The sequence below is a fragment of the Trichoderma camerunense genome, assembly GCF_050948025.1.
Source record: "Trichoderma camerunense strain CBS 138272 chromosome Unknown V8C40scaffold_5, whole genome shotgun sequence".
Taxonomy (NCBI): Eukaryota; Fungi; Ascomycota; class Sordariomycetes; order Hypocreales; family Hypocreaceae; genus Trichoderma; species Trichoderma camerunense.
The window spans coordinates 1023002-1039051 of NW_028145365.1; the positions used below are offsets into that span (position 1 = coordinate 1023002).

General features: G+C 51.4%; 5 protein-coding genes across 5 annotated transcripts; 2 read left to right on the forward strand and 3 right to left on the reverse strand.

The window, feature by feature from the left end:
• Positions 1-2675: 2675 nt before the first annotated feature.
• V8C40DRAFT_263823 (uncharacterized protein) lies at positions 2676-3739 on the reverse strand (the record flags this gene model as incomplete). Its single annotated transcript, XM_083219500.1, has 5 exons — positions 2676-2720; positions 2821-2995; positions 3078-3177; positions 3236-3326; positions 3380-3739. 5 exons carry the CDS (start codon positions 3737-3739, stop codon positions 2676-2678), a joined length of 771 nt encoding a protein of 256 aa, XP_083075574.1.
• A 1085-nt stretch (positions 3740-4824) lies between these two features.
• V8C40DRAFT_175061 (uncharacterized protein) lies at positions 4825-6215 on the reverse strand. Its single transcript, XM_083211658.1, has 5 exons — positions 5672-6215; positions 5530-5614; positions 5358-5457; positions 5068-5306; positions 4825-4996 (listed from the first exon to the last, which is right to left on the reverse strand). The coding sequence occupies exons 1-5, from the start codon at positions 6050-6052 to the stop codon at positions 4890-4892; spliced, it is 912 nt and encodes a 303-aa protein (XP_083075575.1). The 5' UTR covers positions 6053-6215; the 3' UTR covers positions 4825-4889.
• A 930-nt stretch (positions 6216-7145) lies between these two features.
• On the forward strand, positions 7146-10679 carry V8C40DRAFT_263826 (uncharacterized protein; the record flags this gene model as incomplete). Its single annotated transcript, XM_083219501.1, has 9 exons — positions 7146-7258; positions 7326-7602; positions 7663-7879; positions 7950-8507; positions 8605-9151; positions 9223-9598; positions 9673-10112; positions 10162-10290; positions 10430-10679. The coding sequence occupies 9 exons, from the start codon at positions 7146-7148 to the stop codon at positions 10677-10679; spliced, it is 2907 nt and encodes a 968-aa protein (XP_083075576.1).
• A 97-nt stretch (positions 10680-10776) lies between these two features.
• On the reverse strand, positions 10777-12321 carry V8C40DRAFT_239082 (amidase signature domain-containing protein). The gene is made up of 5 exons (XM_083214576.1): positions 11718-12321; positions 11531-11657; positions 11352-11471; positions 11100-11291; positions 10777-11025 (listed from the first exon to the last, which is right to left on the reverse strand). The coding sequence occupies exons 1-5, from the start codon at positions 12120-12122 to the stop codon at positions 10862-10864; spliced, it is 1008 nt and encodes a 335-aa protein (XP_083075577.1). The 5' UTR covers positions 12123-12321; the 3' UTR covers positions 10777-10861.
• A 1147-nt stretch (positions 12322-13468) lies between these two features.
• On the forward strand, positions 13469-16025 carry V8C40DRAFT_239087 (uncharacterized protein). Its single transcript, XM_083214577.1, has 2 exons — positions 13469-15095; positions 15179-16025. Exons 1-2 carry the CDS (start codon positions 14170-14172, stop codon positions 15675-15677), a joined length of 1425 nt encoding a protein of 474 aa, XP_083075578.1. The 5' UTR covers positions 13469-14169; the 3' UTR covers positions 15678-16025.
• The last annotated feature ends 25 nt before the right edge of the window (positions 16026-16050 follow it).

Sequence of the window (16050 nt, forward strand, 5' to 3'; positions counted from 1 at the left end):
TAGCTCCGCCAGTGGAGTCTCTTTGCGGAGGACCAGTGCGGAACAGGTACAAGCTCGGGCTCGTAAAGCTACAAGACTGCAGGCATGATGCAACACGATGGCGCTAAGAGCAAAGAGCTGCGACAAGGTGCTACAAGGCAAGCATCGTCACCTGCCCACCAATGACGCAGCGCCCTGGAAGCTCCATGAATCGCTACAATCTTGCTGCTCTGTCCACATCCGCCCGCCCACGTTGCCTCTTTAATTATCACGAGAACTCCCTTGCCTTTGCTGTATGTAGGAGTACCTGTACTCAAGGAGGAACTTGTATGCACCAGGCCCGAGCCGAGCATCAGCATCAGCATCTTTACACTAGACGCCCAGTATCCGACGCCTGCTGATGCGCTCAAACCAAGACCGTGATGCCGGCCGTCGCAGATAAGCAAAACGAGACCTCTGCAGCCAACCAGGCGCAAAGCCGCCCCCGGGGAGCCAAGCGGCATCATGTATCATGTACTGTAGCAGCACTGCTGCACGCTTGCATGAGACTGTAAAAACCAACAGGCCTGTCTGACGAACCAATAGTGCTCCGTTAGAGAGATTAGAATAGTACCAAGGCTGGTTTAGATGCTCCGTAAATGCGAAACCCTTTTCCCCCCATTAGCTCCATGCAATCGGCAAGCATCGACCTACCACAGCGCGCCCAGTGAGTTGATATTCCAGGTCCATCGAGGCAACATGCTCGGCACCTCCACAGCTTCCAAATCTACAAAGGTCGGAATGGTGCATCAAGCCGCCCAAGCCTTTTGGTCCCATCAGGGCGCTCTTCCGCTCTCCCGCCATCTTCCCCAGAACGAGCTTGCCTTTGCCTTTGCCGTCATGCCCCCGATCTGGTTGAAATCATGGGAAACGGTCATTCGCCTTGGTTGCCTCCGGTTTCCGGTCCAGGCACGACGAGGCTTTGAACAAAAGAGAGCATCAGCTGCCTTTAGCCAGGGCACGTGCTCCATTGCCGCCATTGGTCATCCATTTGTCAGGTGCTTGTCGCGATGTGATGCCGAGGCTACTAGGTGCCAGATATAATATCCATGGATAGGTAAGCTTTTGCAGCTGTGATGCAAGTGAGATCGATATAAAGGTCATGTTTACGCTGCGGCAGCATGTAGTTAGTATACTAGTCATACTGTAATCGCAAACCGTTATTTCCCAAAGGCTTTGTAACAGGTCCTAGAAGAGAACCGAAGTGAAGAATTGTGCGCAGGGGAGAGATGGCGAAAGACAAAGAACAAGCCATGACGACTTCGCATGCGCAATGCAATGACCTCCAATTCCTCACGATCCATCCCAGCACGTGTGCTAGTTATTTGCTGATGGATGGGCGGAGTGCCCACCTGAGGAAGCAAGTGGGAAAAGGCCTTGGTGAAGATCTCACAAAGGTACCTGTAGATTATCACAACCAAACACTGGACCTAATGTGGATTGTAGGGCACGTTTTGGTCACTTTGTCATGGCTATTTTTACTGATTCCCATGCTGAATACCGATCCAAGTACCAGGAAAAGTTGGGCAAAGACGCCTACAAAGGACCTGTAGCCCCTTGCTCATGGTATAGACTCCTATTACCCATGCTTGCTCCTCTGTTTCTACCGACATGTCAGAGAGCTGGAGCACAAAGAGAAGAGTAGTCAAGTCAAAGGAGAGAAGAGGCAATGGATTAGCCACGGCCCTGCAGCTAGATATCCAAGAATGAACTGCTTGTATCTCTGAACATGTTTGACAAGGAGGGAAACCTCTTCTTTTGATAGTTCCTTTTAAGCCACGAAGCCTTTGCGTAAACCTAAGCGCCTAACATAACCTCATTATAGGGGAATAAGGTAGGTAAAGATGTCTCTCCAGAGGAATACTTGGCTTACTTGAAGGAGATATATGTTTTCCGGAAATGGTTCGACAGAGATATTTCCTCATGAATCACAGCATCCTTTCCGATGCAATCATAATCATGCCTTGTGGCAGCGTAGAACCTAAATATCCAGATTCGCCAAGCGAGGAGGAATCTACTAAGTATTCATAAATGCAACCTATTGAGCAGAGCCTCTTTTAGTTTAACCACAATAAGAGAAAAGTACATGTCCCCTATCCCTTATATACCGTAATTTGTACTCTCATGTACGTTCCTCTGCTTAAAGTGTTTTATCTTGTTCAACTAATTCTTCATGGGTAGTTGGGCTACGCTGTGTCGGCTTAACCTGGCTGAGGGAACATTTGTGAAGTAACGTGATGTTATAAAATACGTAGGTGCACATGGCAAAATGTTTTGGGATTATAATGAGATACAGTGTACATACTTCTCTCCCTTCTATTGGAAGTAATGAGAACGACTACCGTTTACTAGCCCACAAGAAGAAGAGGTGATGGAAATCCTTTCTCAGAGATTGGTGTGCGATAAGATGAATAGAGCATGTGAATAAATCGAAAATGTCAGCCATGGCCCTTGTGTGTTTAGGGGTTCTGTTTTCTCGCTCGACCTCCTATGGAACGAGTGAGGTGTTAAACATGGATCCGCTCTACTAGTACCATAGTAGACGATGTGGCACAGGAATACAGGTTGCTGGATCTCCCACCTGATTGAGCATTAACTGTTCCGTGGTGTGATGACCAAAGCCCTAACCTCGAGACTTTCCCGTGGGCACCCATCTTTTAGCCCTGCATTGTCGACGAGGTCACCTGATGTGTGGAAGCAAGCTAGGATTGAGTCTTAGGATTTGACCTTGTATCAAGCCATGGTGAAAGAGAGAGGTGCCATACTTTGGGGGCCATCGACTGGGTGGCTGTCATAACTTACGAATAGAAGAGCCTCGTCCACGTCTTGGTCCTTGAACCAAAACCATCTGTGACCCTCAGAGTAAAATAGGAACAAAGATTCCCCAACATAGGTTCCAGAGACGACATCACATGCGATAATGCCGCCAGGAGGGATGGAGAATGGATCGCATAAAAGTAACGGGGCGCTTTGGACTCTACGTATAATTGGTTTCCAAAAGCTGGGTCGAATCTGGCTTAGCTTCTTGTCCCAAGTGTTGCCGTCAAGAGAGCGCTTACTTGATAATCCTAATTCGCCAGTTGTCAGATAGATAGTGCTTCTGCTCTTCTGGAGTCAAGTGAGCTGTAACGCGGTTGCGCCCGCTTGCCAGTGTTTGATCTTGATGTCAGTCAGCGCTCAAAGGCCTCTAGGCTCGTGGAGAATGGCGGTTGCTAACCAGCGTGTGGATTTCGAACAATGATTGCATGGCCTGGGCGATTCGAGAAGGAGTATTCTGCTTCTTTGGCTTTGCTCTCCTCTTTTCTATACTTGAAAATGTGAGAGGAGGTAAGCCAGGGGGGGGGGAAGAGCTGTGTCTTACTGCGTGATCGTATAGATAGACTTTGTCAGTCTTGAATCTTTGAGATAACAGGGACTGAACACCCTTGGTCTCGTTTCTAGAATCGATGTCGTTGAAATGAAGAGCCATAATCTCTGACGGGATTGTCAGGAGCTCGAATCCCTGAGCCTCGACCGACAACTCATCTCGAACACTGCGAGCATCGCTCACGTTGAGCTGCTTCTGCTCAAACTCAAGGTTGGTGCGGATCGACTCATCCGACAGGGCTATATCAAGACCGAGTATATATGGCTTCTCAGCCGTGTACTTTGGCAGTGGTTTCACATACTCAACATTGACTTGATGCTCTTTGAGGAGGAATCGGATTTTCTCTAGAGACATGATTGCCTAGCAAGCTGTAATTTGGAGTTCAAGTCTCCAAGCAATCAACCACACAACCAGATCATAGTGGTCACGATGACAGGAGTGGATGGCATGAAGCGTACGTGGTAAGGCCTACATGGATTGGGTAATATGATGGCGGAGAAACCGGCTTATCTCTGCATATTAGAATAACCAATCGACAATCTTATAGCCTAGAATGAGGCGGAACGTAGTTTATACATAGGATGACCTCGCATGAATGCCTAGGTTTTGCCAACTCACGACACCCACGCTGCACTTGTGTGTGTTACCCACCACGACTGGTCGAGCAAATCACGGCCAGATTCATTATCTTGCAACACTCGGGAAGATGGCAATTACTAAGATATTCGTTGGTTCCTCAAGCTGGTTGGACTGCACTCCTAGCCCATATCTATTATATTGCTGAGGGGTTCCCGTGGGGGCGGGGAAGCAAGGACGAGCAAAAACGCATATGAGGCGATGCCCCCTTTACCGACGGTCGTTGGTCTCCATTTTGTTACTCAAGACCCCCATTGCATGAGAAGAATTCACTCCTACACCAACGAAACTCAGCCATACTGTCAAGCAAAGTCTAAAGACATCACCACGATGGAGTCTCAAGTCAAGGACGAGAATAAGATCCAGGTTCTCTTCCCCTATCCATGACATTACCTTCTGGGTGCTAACATGTTAAACACGTCAAGGCCCCGGAAAAGTCAGACGTGCTGCCTGACACGCGCAATGATTCCAGGGCCCAGCCTTGGAAGGCATTCGTGCCGGTCCCCACACAGAGCAAGGTCGCGATCTTTGGACAGGATGAGACCATTCGCATGATCGAGGGCCGGGTTGATGGTAAGAACCTTGGTGGTTGATTCCGACAGGCCCGGTCTACTAGGGGTTCTACTTACTGGCTCGGTACATGTGCGCTGGGATCATGCCTTTGACGGTGATCGATCAGCCTTCATTTTGTTTTCTCCCTTTTGTATGAAACAACACACATTCTCTCGAGCTGGATAGCCAGTTTAGGATAGGAGACCATAGGTTAAAAACTTTTTATTGTGCTGGAGACTCTTAATAATGCTACACTATTCAACCAATGTGCCCATACCGCCATTGGCACAAGACTAACGTAACGCGTACCCATCGTTCACTCGGCTGTCCAAACGATCGAGCGAACCTCGATGCTAACCCTGTACTCCTTCTCCGAGGACAAATTGCTGCTGTTGAGGCTGATGGCCGCATGTGGCGTACTGGCTGTTCCCCAATGATCAGTATTGTAGCGCGATATACATGTAGCGAGCGAGAGTCTGTCACCGTTGACGCACCTTGCAGTCCCTCTCTGAACTTTGCCGAGTCCCAGACCACAAATAATGTCAATTCAGTTGACCGTTGCTGAGGGAGCCACCACCATTCATGCCTCTCTTCATGCTTCAGATACATGGCCTCATCGACGCGATCGCTCAAGACCTGGTCGCAGGTCTCCCAGTCCTCAGACTGGACGGAGGCCCAGTTACACAGCCCGAGCGGCTTCTCGAGCACGACCGGCACCAGAGGTCTCCAAATACTACATAAAACGATGAGCCTTGCAGCGTATGCGACGAACAGTGCTACTTACTTGATGATCCGAAATCGCCCAATCCCCTCATCGAAGAGTTTTTGTTCTTTCTCGGTCAGATGCTCGCGGACGAGGTTGCGCCCACAGAGGCCGGACTCATCTGTTTCAACCAGAGAAATGGTCAGAACCACTGGATACAGGTAGATTGGAGGTCCTGGCCAAGATGGCGTACCTGCATGAACCCATCGCGCCGGCCGCAAGGTCTGGAATCTATCAGGCGATCGCTGAACTGCCACGCCAGGCTTGGAGCTTCGCATCTGTCGAGTTGGATTAGCCCCAGCACCGGGAAACCTCAACACGCGTGGGCAATGTACTCTCCAGTCGTAGAGAATCACAGTCTTGGCATCTAGTTCTCGTGTCACAAGCGTCTGGAGCCTTTTCAAGTAGGCCTGCAATGCCAAATCTCTATTTGGACCTACAAGGGCCGCAGCTTCAAGGTCGTCGCCGCAGTCGTACTCCAGGAACCGGAAGCCGTGGCTGTTGAGAGAAAAGCAGCCCAGCCCGTGATGGCGAGCATCCCGGGTCAAGACGTCCTCAACGGCGCCGAACTCTACATTGGTCACTGGCTGGCCGGGCTCCGTATCGACGAGTATTTCAAAGGGCTTCTCAGTACGATACGACTCGCTCTGCCGGATATGACCTATCGTCGCATACACGGATTGACCCTCACCAGGGTACAGTGTAGAGCTAACCATGATATCCAGACCCTGAGGCTGCTCTGGAGGTATCGGTATCGGTTGGTGTGAGAGGGCGAACTAGGTTATGCCGGCGACTCGCATTATTAGGCCCCAGACAAGCAATGCCTCCACGGCCCATCTGCAAGTGAAGAGACGGAGGCTCTATTTGCACCAAACACATGGCTGGCTGCCAGGCGAGGAGTTTAACTAATTAACACGGGTTACATCAAGACATGTATTGTAGTCTCAGCATCAGCATTTACTAGGTAGTGCACCACATTGGCCAGGCCGAACCGAAAACTCCCCATCGGTATACACAGCTGTGGTACAGGGATAGTATGCAGTTTGATTTACGTAAAAGACATGACGGTCGCTGTGAAGTCGGCCCATTCTATTTGAGCATCTAGTTATTGATACGGGAGTTGCGAGCGGCCATACAAGCCATGCCGTAGAAACCCGTGGAATTTGGGCAATTCATTGCATCCGCACACTCACTTACATGCATGCATATACAGTAGGCCCGCACTCTTATATCTTATATGCACACGCCTCGCGCTGCTCCGTCATCATCCATGCTACATTGTTCATGAATGTACGGAGTACCATCTACTCGTACGTGATAACACTGCAGGTGGTGCATCACGAGACGAAATGAAAAGCAATGCAGGACAAGGGGGGTGTTTGCCTAGAATGCACAACAATTGGTTGGACCTTGGTGGTCAGACCATGCTGTGCAACCCATGGGAGTATTCAGGATAGGACCATTGGGGGACTTGTACCGGCTTTACGACCAGGTACATCCGAAATACTCTTCAGCCGGGTGGACGAAAGTATCCATGTTGTATTGGAAAGGGCCTCACCAATAGAAATAGAGGGTGGCTGGCTTCACGGCTGGCGAATGAGCCCATCGTCAAAGAGGCAGCCGTATTGCACGCATGGGGCGCTTAAAGCTGAGGTGCTCCGACTCCTCGGCCTCGAGTCGCTGTATTGAGCCTTCAGGAATCATAGACCCCTTGGCCTGGCTCCTTCAACACTTTTGCTACTACTAGCCAGGACGTAGTTTTGGAAAACCAAAAGTGTGCGGTTCGGGGGAGAATACCTATTGGCCGGAATGATGGAGTTACCAGTTCGCACCGCGACGGGCAGGACTACAAGCCAGCAATCGCAGTCTTCCTACATTTTGACTCCAGACAGCGACGCTTCATACTTTGAGGAGTCTGATAAGTATGGCATTGAACACTAGGCAGATACATGGCGCGCAGGGAGCCGTCACTCGCTGACGACGGTGCAGGAAACAGCGATGGGAAGATGCCCTCAAGCATTGTGAACGGGAGCTGTCGAAAGAAGATTACCAATTCATTGTCAACTTGAAGTCGCCCGAGGAGTTGGTCAAGGCTATAGACGAGATGATCAACAAGACAAAGCACTCAAGTGTACCGCGGACGCTGAGGAATCTCAAGCCGCACCTTTCTCAGGTGCAAACCTTCATTGTGGGAGTGCTTGCGGCCACTGCTCTTGATGTGGTCGAATCGGTTTGCATCTGGGGTCTGATTACCCTCACGCTTCAGGTAACCACGTGGCCCTCGGGCGAGCTCGCAAGCAGCGGTGAAACTGACCAGTAATCAAAGTTGGCCGAACGATCAGAGGAAATCCTTGAGGCCATTGCAGACATGTGGATAGAGATTGGCAACAGTCTTCAGATATTTGATGAGTACAAGACCTGCATCTTAGAAGACAAGACACTCAGTCTAGCCCTCTTTGAGACCCATGAGGAGCTGTTAAAGTTTGCCGTCGCAACCATCAAGATACTCAAGTTGGTGAGGGGAGCGCAATTTCACGAGTATAGTAAGTACATGTGCCTGACCTTTGCTACCGTCGCAACCGCTTTCAAGAACCGGGCTTAGACCCATTATAGAGGATCAAAGCAAGCACATTGCAAACTGCAGGGCAAAATTCGACAAGACTTCGAGTTGCATTGCGCATCGTATCCAAACAATCAAGGAGAGGGTACAAGCGCAGGTCTTGACCCAAGAGAAGCAATCATCACCGCGAACTGAGATGCTGCGATACCTGAATCAAAACGCCGAGGTACCAATCCTGCCTATCGAAGAGGAGAAGCCCAATCTTTCCTGTCATCACCTCCATCTCCCGCGAAACCCCAAGTTCTACGGCAGAGAGGATATCATAGTCGAGATCTGCGAGTCTCTTTCCAAGCAGCGCGACAAGGGTAGCGTCCCCTCGGTTGCCCTGTGGGCAACCGCAGGAATTGGAAAGACGCATATCGCGTCAGAGTATGCATATCGGCAGCGAGACGCCGGGTTAGAGGTCATCTTTTGGGTCGATGTATCAGACGAGACTGAGTATATGAAGGCCTTCAATGATATGGCTCACTTGCTCAAGCTGCCGGGAGCAGCTGGCAGCAGAGACTTTGAGCAAAATCGACTTGTCGTTCTGAGTTGGCTACAGGAGACAAGTATGGTAACCCTCAAACCGCCTTCGAACAAACATCTGTTCCTTCATCAAATGATACACTATACTGACCCCTGGGGCTTCGCCCTCGTCCAACTTAGAAACGCCCTGGCTCGTCATCTTCGACAATGTCGATGATCCCACCATGCTCAATAGCAATACTCCCACTCACGGGTGTGGCTCCATCCTTTTGACATGCCGCAGCGAGCTTACGGCCGCCTCCTCCGCCCTCACAACAATCGAAGTACCTGCATTCGCTGATGCAGAGGGGAGCAGTCTCTTGCTCCAGCATCTCGACCTCAGTGACCCGACTGACGAAGAGAGAGCAGCCTCCATGGAGCTGTCGGACCTCTTGGGGGGGCATGCTCTTGCCATCAACGTCATGGCTCGAAGCATCGCGGCGAAAAAGAAGAAGCTGCCCGACTTTGTCCGAAGTTACAAGGAGAAACCTCGTGTGATGCACAAGAAGCCGCGTCGCAAGATCTTCAATCAGTATTACAAGCGCGATGACGATATAGAAAGCCTATGGGCCGTTCCTTTTGAGATGCTGCAGCCCGACGAGGCCACCGCCTTGGGAATTCTCTCCATGTGTGGGCCAAACAGGCTTCCGTCGAGCACCTTTATTCGCGAAACAATGGACCAAGACGAGTATGTCGCCTTCTGCCGGGCGGCAAAGCGACGCCTCGTCCGTATGCCTGGAATGCTGACTGACCATTTAGGGTGGACGATGTCTTGCTGGGACTCCGACAGCTCTCTCTTGTCAATATTGATGAAACTGGGACTCTGATTTCGACACATCGGCTGATCCAAGTCGAGTTTCGCAATTACCTCTCCCGAGAGGCGCGCATCGAGCGGTGGTACGAGGCCGTTGACCTCGTGAGAGCGGCTTTTCCACGACAGGAGAAGGGCTCAACTCTCTTCAATCAATGGAAAGATTGCGAGCTACTAGTTGAACACGTCATAGCGCTCGCGGAACGGCATCGCGAGCTTGAATATGACGGCCAACTGGACTACTTGGAGGACTTTGTGTACCTCATCTCCGACGCTGCAAGGCAAGCGTTCACCCTCCTCTTCAAAACGTTCAGTCTCGACTGGGTAGCAGAAAATACGGTGTTAACCTCGAACCTAGGTACCTTTCTGAAGTCGGTCGCTACACCTCTTGCCAACAGGTTCTTGCCTACGGGATCCATCACTGCCGGGACAAAACGTCCATCCCCTACTCCAACTTGTGCGTCAACATGGGCTCAATGCACTGCGAGAGAGGACAGGACAAGTCGGGCCTGAAATATAACAATCTCGTGCTCGAGATTCGTGAAGGCTGCCTCGACCCTATGGATTCCGAGATTGCCAACGCGCTAAGTAACTCGGCGCTGAACATGGTTGCGTGTGGTCAGGACACGGAAAAAGCACTCGAGATGCTTCGACGAAGCCTGGAAATCGACCTTTCCAAGCCACCCGAGATCAAAAAGGCGGTCATCCACCTCCGCTATTTCAACCTCGGATTCGCCTACCGCGCCCTGGGGAGGCTAGAGGAGGCCCGTGAATGTGTTGACAAGGCTAGCGAGTGTGCGAGGGCCGAGTTTGGTGAGGACTCGAGATATCTGACCATGTAAAAACCCTTCTCCCCCACGTTGGCTGTATCAACTGATCAAGACTAGATCATACCGCATGTACGCCGACTTTGCGATGCAAGCGCACCATTACGAGGAAGCATTTGACCACGCCGTGCGTTCTCGCGATATTGCCAAGCTGTCAGGCGCCATGACGGCGTGGGTCGCGTCCTCGCTGTACTACATGGGCAACATACGACTTTGTCAAGGAAGACATGACATGGCAATGTACGTGCTGAGATGACGAGGGAGCCACACATGAGTATCGGGGTTCTTCCCAAACAGGTCCATCAGGCTAACCCTTGGGTGAATCCAGCGAATACCTTGAACAGGCCCGCATCATAACCCTCGTAAACGAGAGGGAGAAGAGTGACGCTGGGGAGACGGCCCGTGTGCTCCATAAACTTTCTCAGGCGTATGCCATGGCCGGGGACTCTGAAAAGGCCAATGCATCGAGCCGCCAAGCCGACACCATCTACCAGCAGCTGATGGCGACGGGAGAGTATTCTAGGTCGGATGACGAGAAGCAAAAGTGGGATTACCTCATTTGCATCAAGTTTCGCTGAGCAGTTCCCCCCCAAGGAATGTCAGAAAAACAGGGACTGGGGAGATTTTGGACACACACGCCAAGAATACGCACATGAAGAAGTTGGCACATCACAATTCAGTGTAATAGGTGTTTTTATTTTAGGTCTATGTGTACTTGATCATCTTGCGGTCCGGGCTTAACCGGACATTCCCTTGCAGTTTATGGCAGCGCTTGCGGCGGCTTTCGAGCTGGGAATGTAGCCTCCCAGGCACTCATGAGCTGGACGAGGAGAGCCTCTTGGTGCCTTCCGGCCAAGGCGGCAAGCCCAAAGGGACGGCCGTTAAAGTCGAGATACGACAGCGGCATCGCGGCAACAGGGTAGCCTAAAACCGGTATCATGATGGTCAAGTTAGTCAATTGCGCACCCTTTGCCCAGGATTGGTTGTATGACACTCACCACCGCTCGAGGCCATGGTTGAAATGAAACCATCGGCCGGGCCAATGATGACGTTGACTCCGTGGGTTTGGAAGACGCGGTCCACGCCCGAATCTCTCGCCACCTTGCGCATGTGGGCGAACAGGCGGTCATACTCCGTCGCAGAAACGTTTTGGTTCTCACATTTGATAAAGGTGTCCTGTCTCGGATGATCTAGGTACTCTCGTCAGCGGGCGAGTAGTGCGACTCCCTGGGTGCGAATCATTTGCATACGCAGGGGCAACTCCTCATCTGCGTGTTCTTTGTTGAACTCGATAATATCAGTAATGGTACGCATTTCGCTCTCGCCAAGGTCCTGAAGGTAGGCTGTGAGATCTCTTTTCATATCGGCCACTATGGAGAATCACGTCAGGCGAGTTACGGGCGCCAAAAAGTGCTGGCTAGTAACATACTGGTGATGATCTCCAGCGTATTCTTGCCTTCCAACTCAAATGCATCGACTGTGACAAGGTCGACGTCGTCGACGAATTTATCTACTTTTGTCCTGATCAAATCGTACGCCTCACGACTCTCCTTCAACTATCTCCAAGTTAGTCGTGGTGACGAGGAATTTTGGTGATGGGGGAGGGTGTTGTATACTATCTGGGCTTCGGCGCCGTCTGCCGGCTTTATGAAGCTGTCCGGGTATCTCCACTTGGAATAGTCGAGAGCTGCGACCGATATACCGGACCATGAGCCGGTTAGGTTTTTTGTGTATGACTCAGATGGAGACCTAGAGGCGAGAACATCAAGCAGCACCGCAAGGTCATGGGAAGTCTTGGTCATTGGCCCAGCCGAGTCAAAGTTGGTTGACATGGGCACTATGCCGTGCTGGGGAACGAGACCAATGGTGGGCTTGATGGTGTACAGGGCAGCTCTTCCTGCTGGGCAGAGCAGCGATCCATCAGTCTCGGTGCCGACGGAGATGGGGGCGTAGCCAGCGGACACGCCCACAGCGGAGCCGGATGACGAGCCCGAAGGGTTCTTGAGGCGGGTTAGGAACATTCCCTGCGTCGCGTCGGGAACAGGAGTTGATGGCTCACCGAGTGTCCGTCCTTGGAATCGTCGGGATCCAGGCCGCCACGGACATAGGCAGACTGCACTTGGCCACCAATGGCAGACCAGCCGCTCGGCATCATGGAACCACTGTTACAAACCATTCATTAGACGTGGTCAGGTGGAGGAAAACCCTCGGGATCCCTACCGAGAATTAGAAAACTCCTGCAATACAATATGGGTTAGCTACTCCACCAGATCGATGCGGGACGGACGGGAGAATATGGGTACATACGCTAAGATTAGCCTTGCCCAGAATAATGGCGCCCGATGCAATGAGCTTATATTGATCGCCCGTCAGTCAGCAATCCGGGGCGAAGCACGAAAGATGTAGAGACTACCATACCAACTCGACGAGCTTGGCGTTATGCTTGGGCTTGGAACTCCAAAGAGAGAGACTGCCCGCCGTTGTTCGAAGACCGGTGTTTGGGTGTGTCGCGATGTTATCCTAGTAGGCAGCCTCGTTGAGAAACCGCGATGCCTCAATGCCACAATCCATGCGACACGTACCTTGACGAGGACGGGGATTCCGTGCAGCGGACTGCGGACCTTGCCGGCGGCTCTCTCATCGTCCAGGCCCTTGGCGACCTCTTGGAGGATATGCAGGGGCGTAGTCTGGATCATGGCGTGCAGGTAGCCGTCATGCTTCTGGATCTGGGCGAGACAGGCATCGACGAGGCCGGCGCTGGTGATGGAACCAGCAGTCAACATGTGCTGGAGAGTTTTGGCGTCGGCCGTGAGGAGGTTGGGCACCATGTTGCTCTTATGCGAGCCAAAGGCGAAGCTTATCGCGGGGGAGTGGCGGCGCACGAAGTCGCGGAGAGGACTGAACAAAGTCATGAATGCCAGGCTTGCCAGCAAACCCCAGGCTGCCAACTTGAGCAAACTGGAGGCCAGGGACGAAGAGCGTGACGATGTCATGAAAACCATCCGAGGTGGAAGCTGGGGGTTGCCGCAAAGCTATACTACAACGGCGTGGTTATCCTAGTATGTGTAGAAGACGGGATTGATTCCAGTTGTTTGTTAATGCCTCGACTGGGTCTAGCCGCAAGCCACCACCGGGAAAGAAAGCCAAGGTACCTAATAAAGTTCCCGAAGCTAGTACTCCTCAGGTACCCAAGTCGGTGCCTGTGTCAAGCGCTATTGTAGCCCTGTTCCTTGGCCGACTTGAATGGTTCGAATGTGATTGGATATACTTTGAATCCCTGTTCATTTTTCTACACCTAGCAGTAGGGTTTTATCTTTATTTCCTATAAATCTTTTCCTCTTCACACACCCCTCCCCCCCCCCCCCCCCAAACTTTTGCGGTGCAGCCTTTTTGGTTATCAAAGCAGCACTTTCCTTACATTGGTCTGTTTTTTTTCGGGCCCCAGACCTCTTGTCCATATCGAGTGTGCCACGTTTCTCTTGGCGTGTTCAGCTGGGCTTGTTCAGCTGGCTTGTTTTTGGGGGCTATAGAACAAAAGATCCTTTGTCTGCCTCATGGACATGGCTGTTGGGGTGTTGAAGCGGTGCAAGGAAGAGAGACTGTAAAGAAAAGAGTGTTGTTTATTTTATATTCCCAGCCCAATCTGTTCGTAGTAAGCTCTCTAGCTCTCTGATACATCAAGCGGCTGCAGCAACACTTGACCGATGTCTGTTTTAGATGATGGGTTTTCGCAGTAGAGGAAATTGCAATATTCCAAAGGCGGTTCTTGGTGGCAGGGTTGTAGTCTAAGATTTCACTTTATTTTACTTCCGTATCACACACTTGCCGCTGTGGCGGCGCAAATAGAAAAGGGGTAGTTGTGTGCCTTCTTAGAGACGATTTCAATATAGGTCGTCGCACGCCTAGCTCTAATTACTTAGTTCGTGCTATATATGTGGTTGTCATTTAGCAGATGCCAGACACCGTCAATATCTTCTCTTCCGAGATAAGCTTCCAGGGCCTTTGCGGCCTTCACATGCTCCATTACCTCCATCCTACAGCCCTAGATTGGCGAAACCAGTATAGACCATGGACTATATCGAACCAAATCCACCACCAGAGAATAATAGCTGGGATGAGCGGGTTGAGGCTGGCGTTGGGCGTGCCTCAGTCGAATCGTCCTTACTACAAGTGGTCACGCCAAAAGCCAATTCTGTTTGGCTGGACTTAACGAGAGCTATTGCCGGCCGTGTGGTTGATCACGAAGCAGACTCAGCCGCCGTCCTTGAGAAGCTGATTTCTAACGCACTAGATCAGTCACAAGTCCTCGAACAATACCTAACCTACTTACACCCATCGTTTCACCCAGGTGAAGACGGCCACGTGCGCGTTGCGCGACTGTTGATAGCCATCGTCGAGTTTCTCAAGCGAGACACCAACGTGTCGGCATCCTCCATCGATGGTCATCTTCTCGACCCTGATAATCTCGTATTCAAGAACTCTGATGATTCCGGCGACGGCGGCTGCGATGATTCCATCGGCAGATCTCGTCGTGAGGTGCTGATATTCATGGCTCTTGGGTGGATCACGAACCTGTTCATCCCAAAGCTGACAGACGGCACCCTTATTGCTGATACGGAGCATGCAACCGGGTACCAGACGTCGCATGTTGCTTCGGATCTCGCCTACCACTCTGTTCTCGAGGTGATCCGCGAGTTTGGAGATATTCTGCCCACGCGGAGACCATCTGAGAGACAACCCGGCCTCGAGGCCGGCGCGATGCCTGGCACGTCTGGCACCGATTTTTACATGTTCCGCATCGCAAGCATGAACATTTCGACTCTCCAAACGGTAGGCGGAATCAAAATCGAATGGACCAGCTCATTTGCCAGTCACCTCGACTTTGACCCCGCACGCCTCGACGAAAACACGGGGGAAGCCACTCCCATCCTCAAGCTCTTTCGCTACCCGAGCCTCTGTTATCTTTTCATGACAGAGTCATCTCTATTGAACCAGTAAGCCTTCTAATTCATAAATTTTTCATCATCATTCCAAGCTCAGCGACCCATGGGGGGTAACTTTACTGACTGTAACGGAGACTGCTGGAAAACTGGTACGCCGAGGACGAGAAGCCCGTGCGCTTCACGACCATGGCCCTGATGCATGAGATTCGACTCTCGTACCAGCTGCTCATCCGGTTTGACCGTAAAGCCCGCGCGACATACCTCGGAGGCCTCCGAGCCTCTGCCCTGGGTAGCTGTTTCGATCCAAAACTTGATGCGCTCTGTCTCTGGAGGCGGCAGGGGCTGTTCCTCGAGCGCTTCCAGAGAGATCCCTTGCAGATCCGAGAGACCTTCTACAGCTCGTCCGACTTCCCCATCTTCTCGGCTCGGCTCGTCAAAATCGATCGCTTCATCAACAGTATCCAGCCCAACAGAATATCGTCTCTGTGGAAAGACAAAAGGGACATGCTGAGATGGTACACCTTCTGGGCCGTCATCATCTTGGGAGTTCTCAGCCTAGCCATAGGCTTTGTCCAGACAGCGATTGGCGCCGCACAGGTCGAGCTAGCAAGACAGTCACTCAAAACACCATAACCAGGCTGCAAGGTACCGAAGCTGTGTTGAGAAAATCGGGCCATGTATAGAAATGTAGAGTAGAGATTTGTTGACAGCGGAGGCTTTGTTACAGTCGAGTGAGTGACAGGGACACTTTCGTCTTGGCGGTTTGGTGGCGATCTTGTTGCCGGGAATGTTATGGGGACTAGGAGCTTCAAGCTCTCGTCATGGCAGCAGCGGTTCAGGCCAAGATATGTGTGTATATACCTACATGTGTGACTTGCCGAATGGCTGGTCAGTCCTATAACGGGCCTATATACTCTGATACCGCCCACTACCATTGAAGGTTTGCCACTGCTACTCTCCATGTGCCATGCTTTTTTATAGGGTAGGTAATACATATATTGGTTAT

Coding starts and splice junctions, on each gene's coding strand:
- V8C40DRAFT_239082 (XM_083214576.1), bottom strand. CDS start 12,122: ATGTTCCTAACCCGCCTCAAGAACCCTTCGGGCTCGTCATCCGGCTCC. Junction 11,658..11,717: donor ACGGCGCCGAAGCCCAGATA/GTATACAACACC, acceptor ACTTGGAGATAG/TTGAAGGAGAGTCGTGAGGC. Junction 11,026..11,099: donor AACCATGGCCTCGAGCGGTG/GTGAGTGTCATA, acceptor TACCGGTTTTAG/GCTACCCTGTTGCCGCGATG.
- V8C40DRAFT_175061 (XM_083211658.1), bottom strand. CDS start 6,052: ATGGTTAGCTCTACACTGTACCCTGGTGAGGGTCAATCCGTGTATGCG. Junction 5,458..5,529: donor GGCGCGATGGGTTCATGCAG/GTACGCCATCTT, acceptor TGGTTGAAACAG/ATGAGTCCGGCCTCTGTGGG. Junction 5,307..5,357: donor GGGCGATTTCGGATCATCAA/GTAAGTAGCACT, acceptor CGTTTTATGTAG/TATTTGGAGACCTCTGGTGC.
- V8C40DRAFT_239087 (XM_083214577.1), top strand. CDS start 14,170: ATGGACTATATCGAACCAAATCCACCACCAGAGAATAATAGCTGGGAT. Junction 15,096..15,178: donor GAGTCATCTCTATTGAACCA/GTAAGCCTTCTA, acceptor ACTGTAACGGAG/ACTGCTGGAAAACTGGTACG.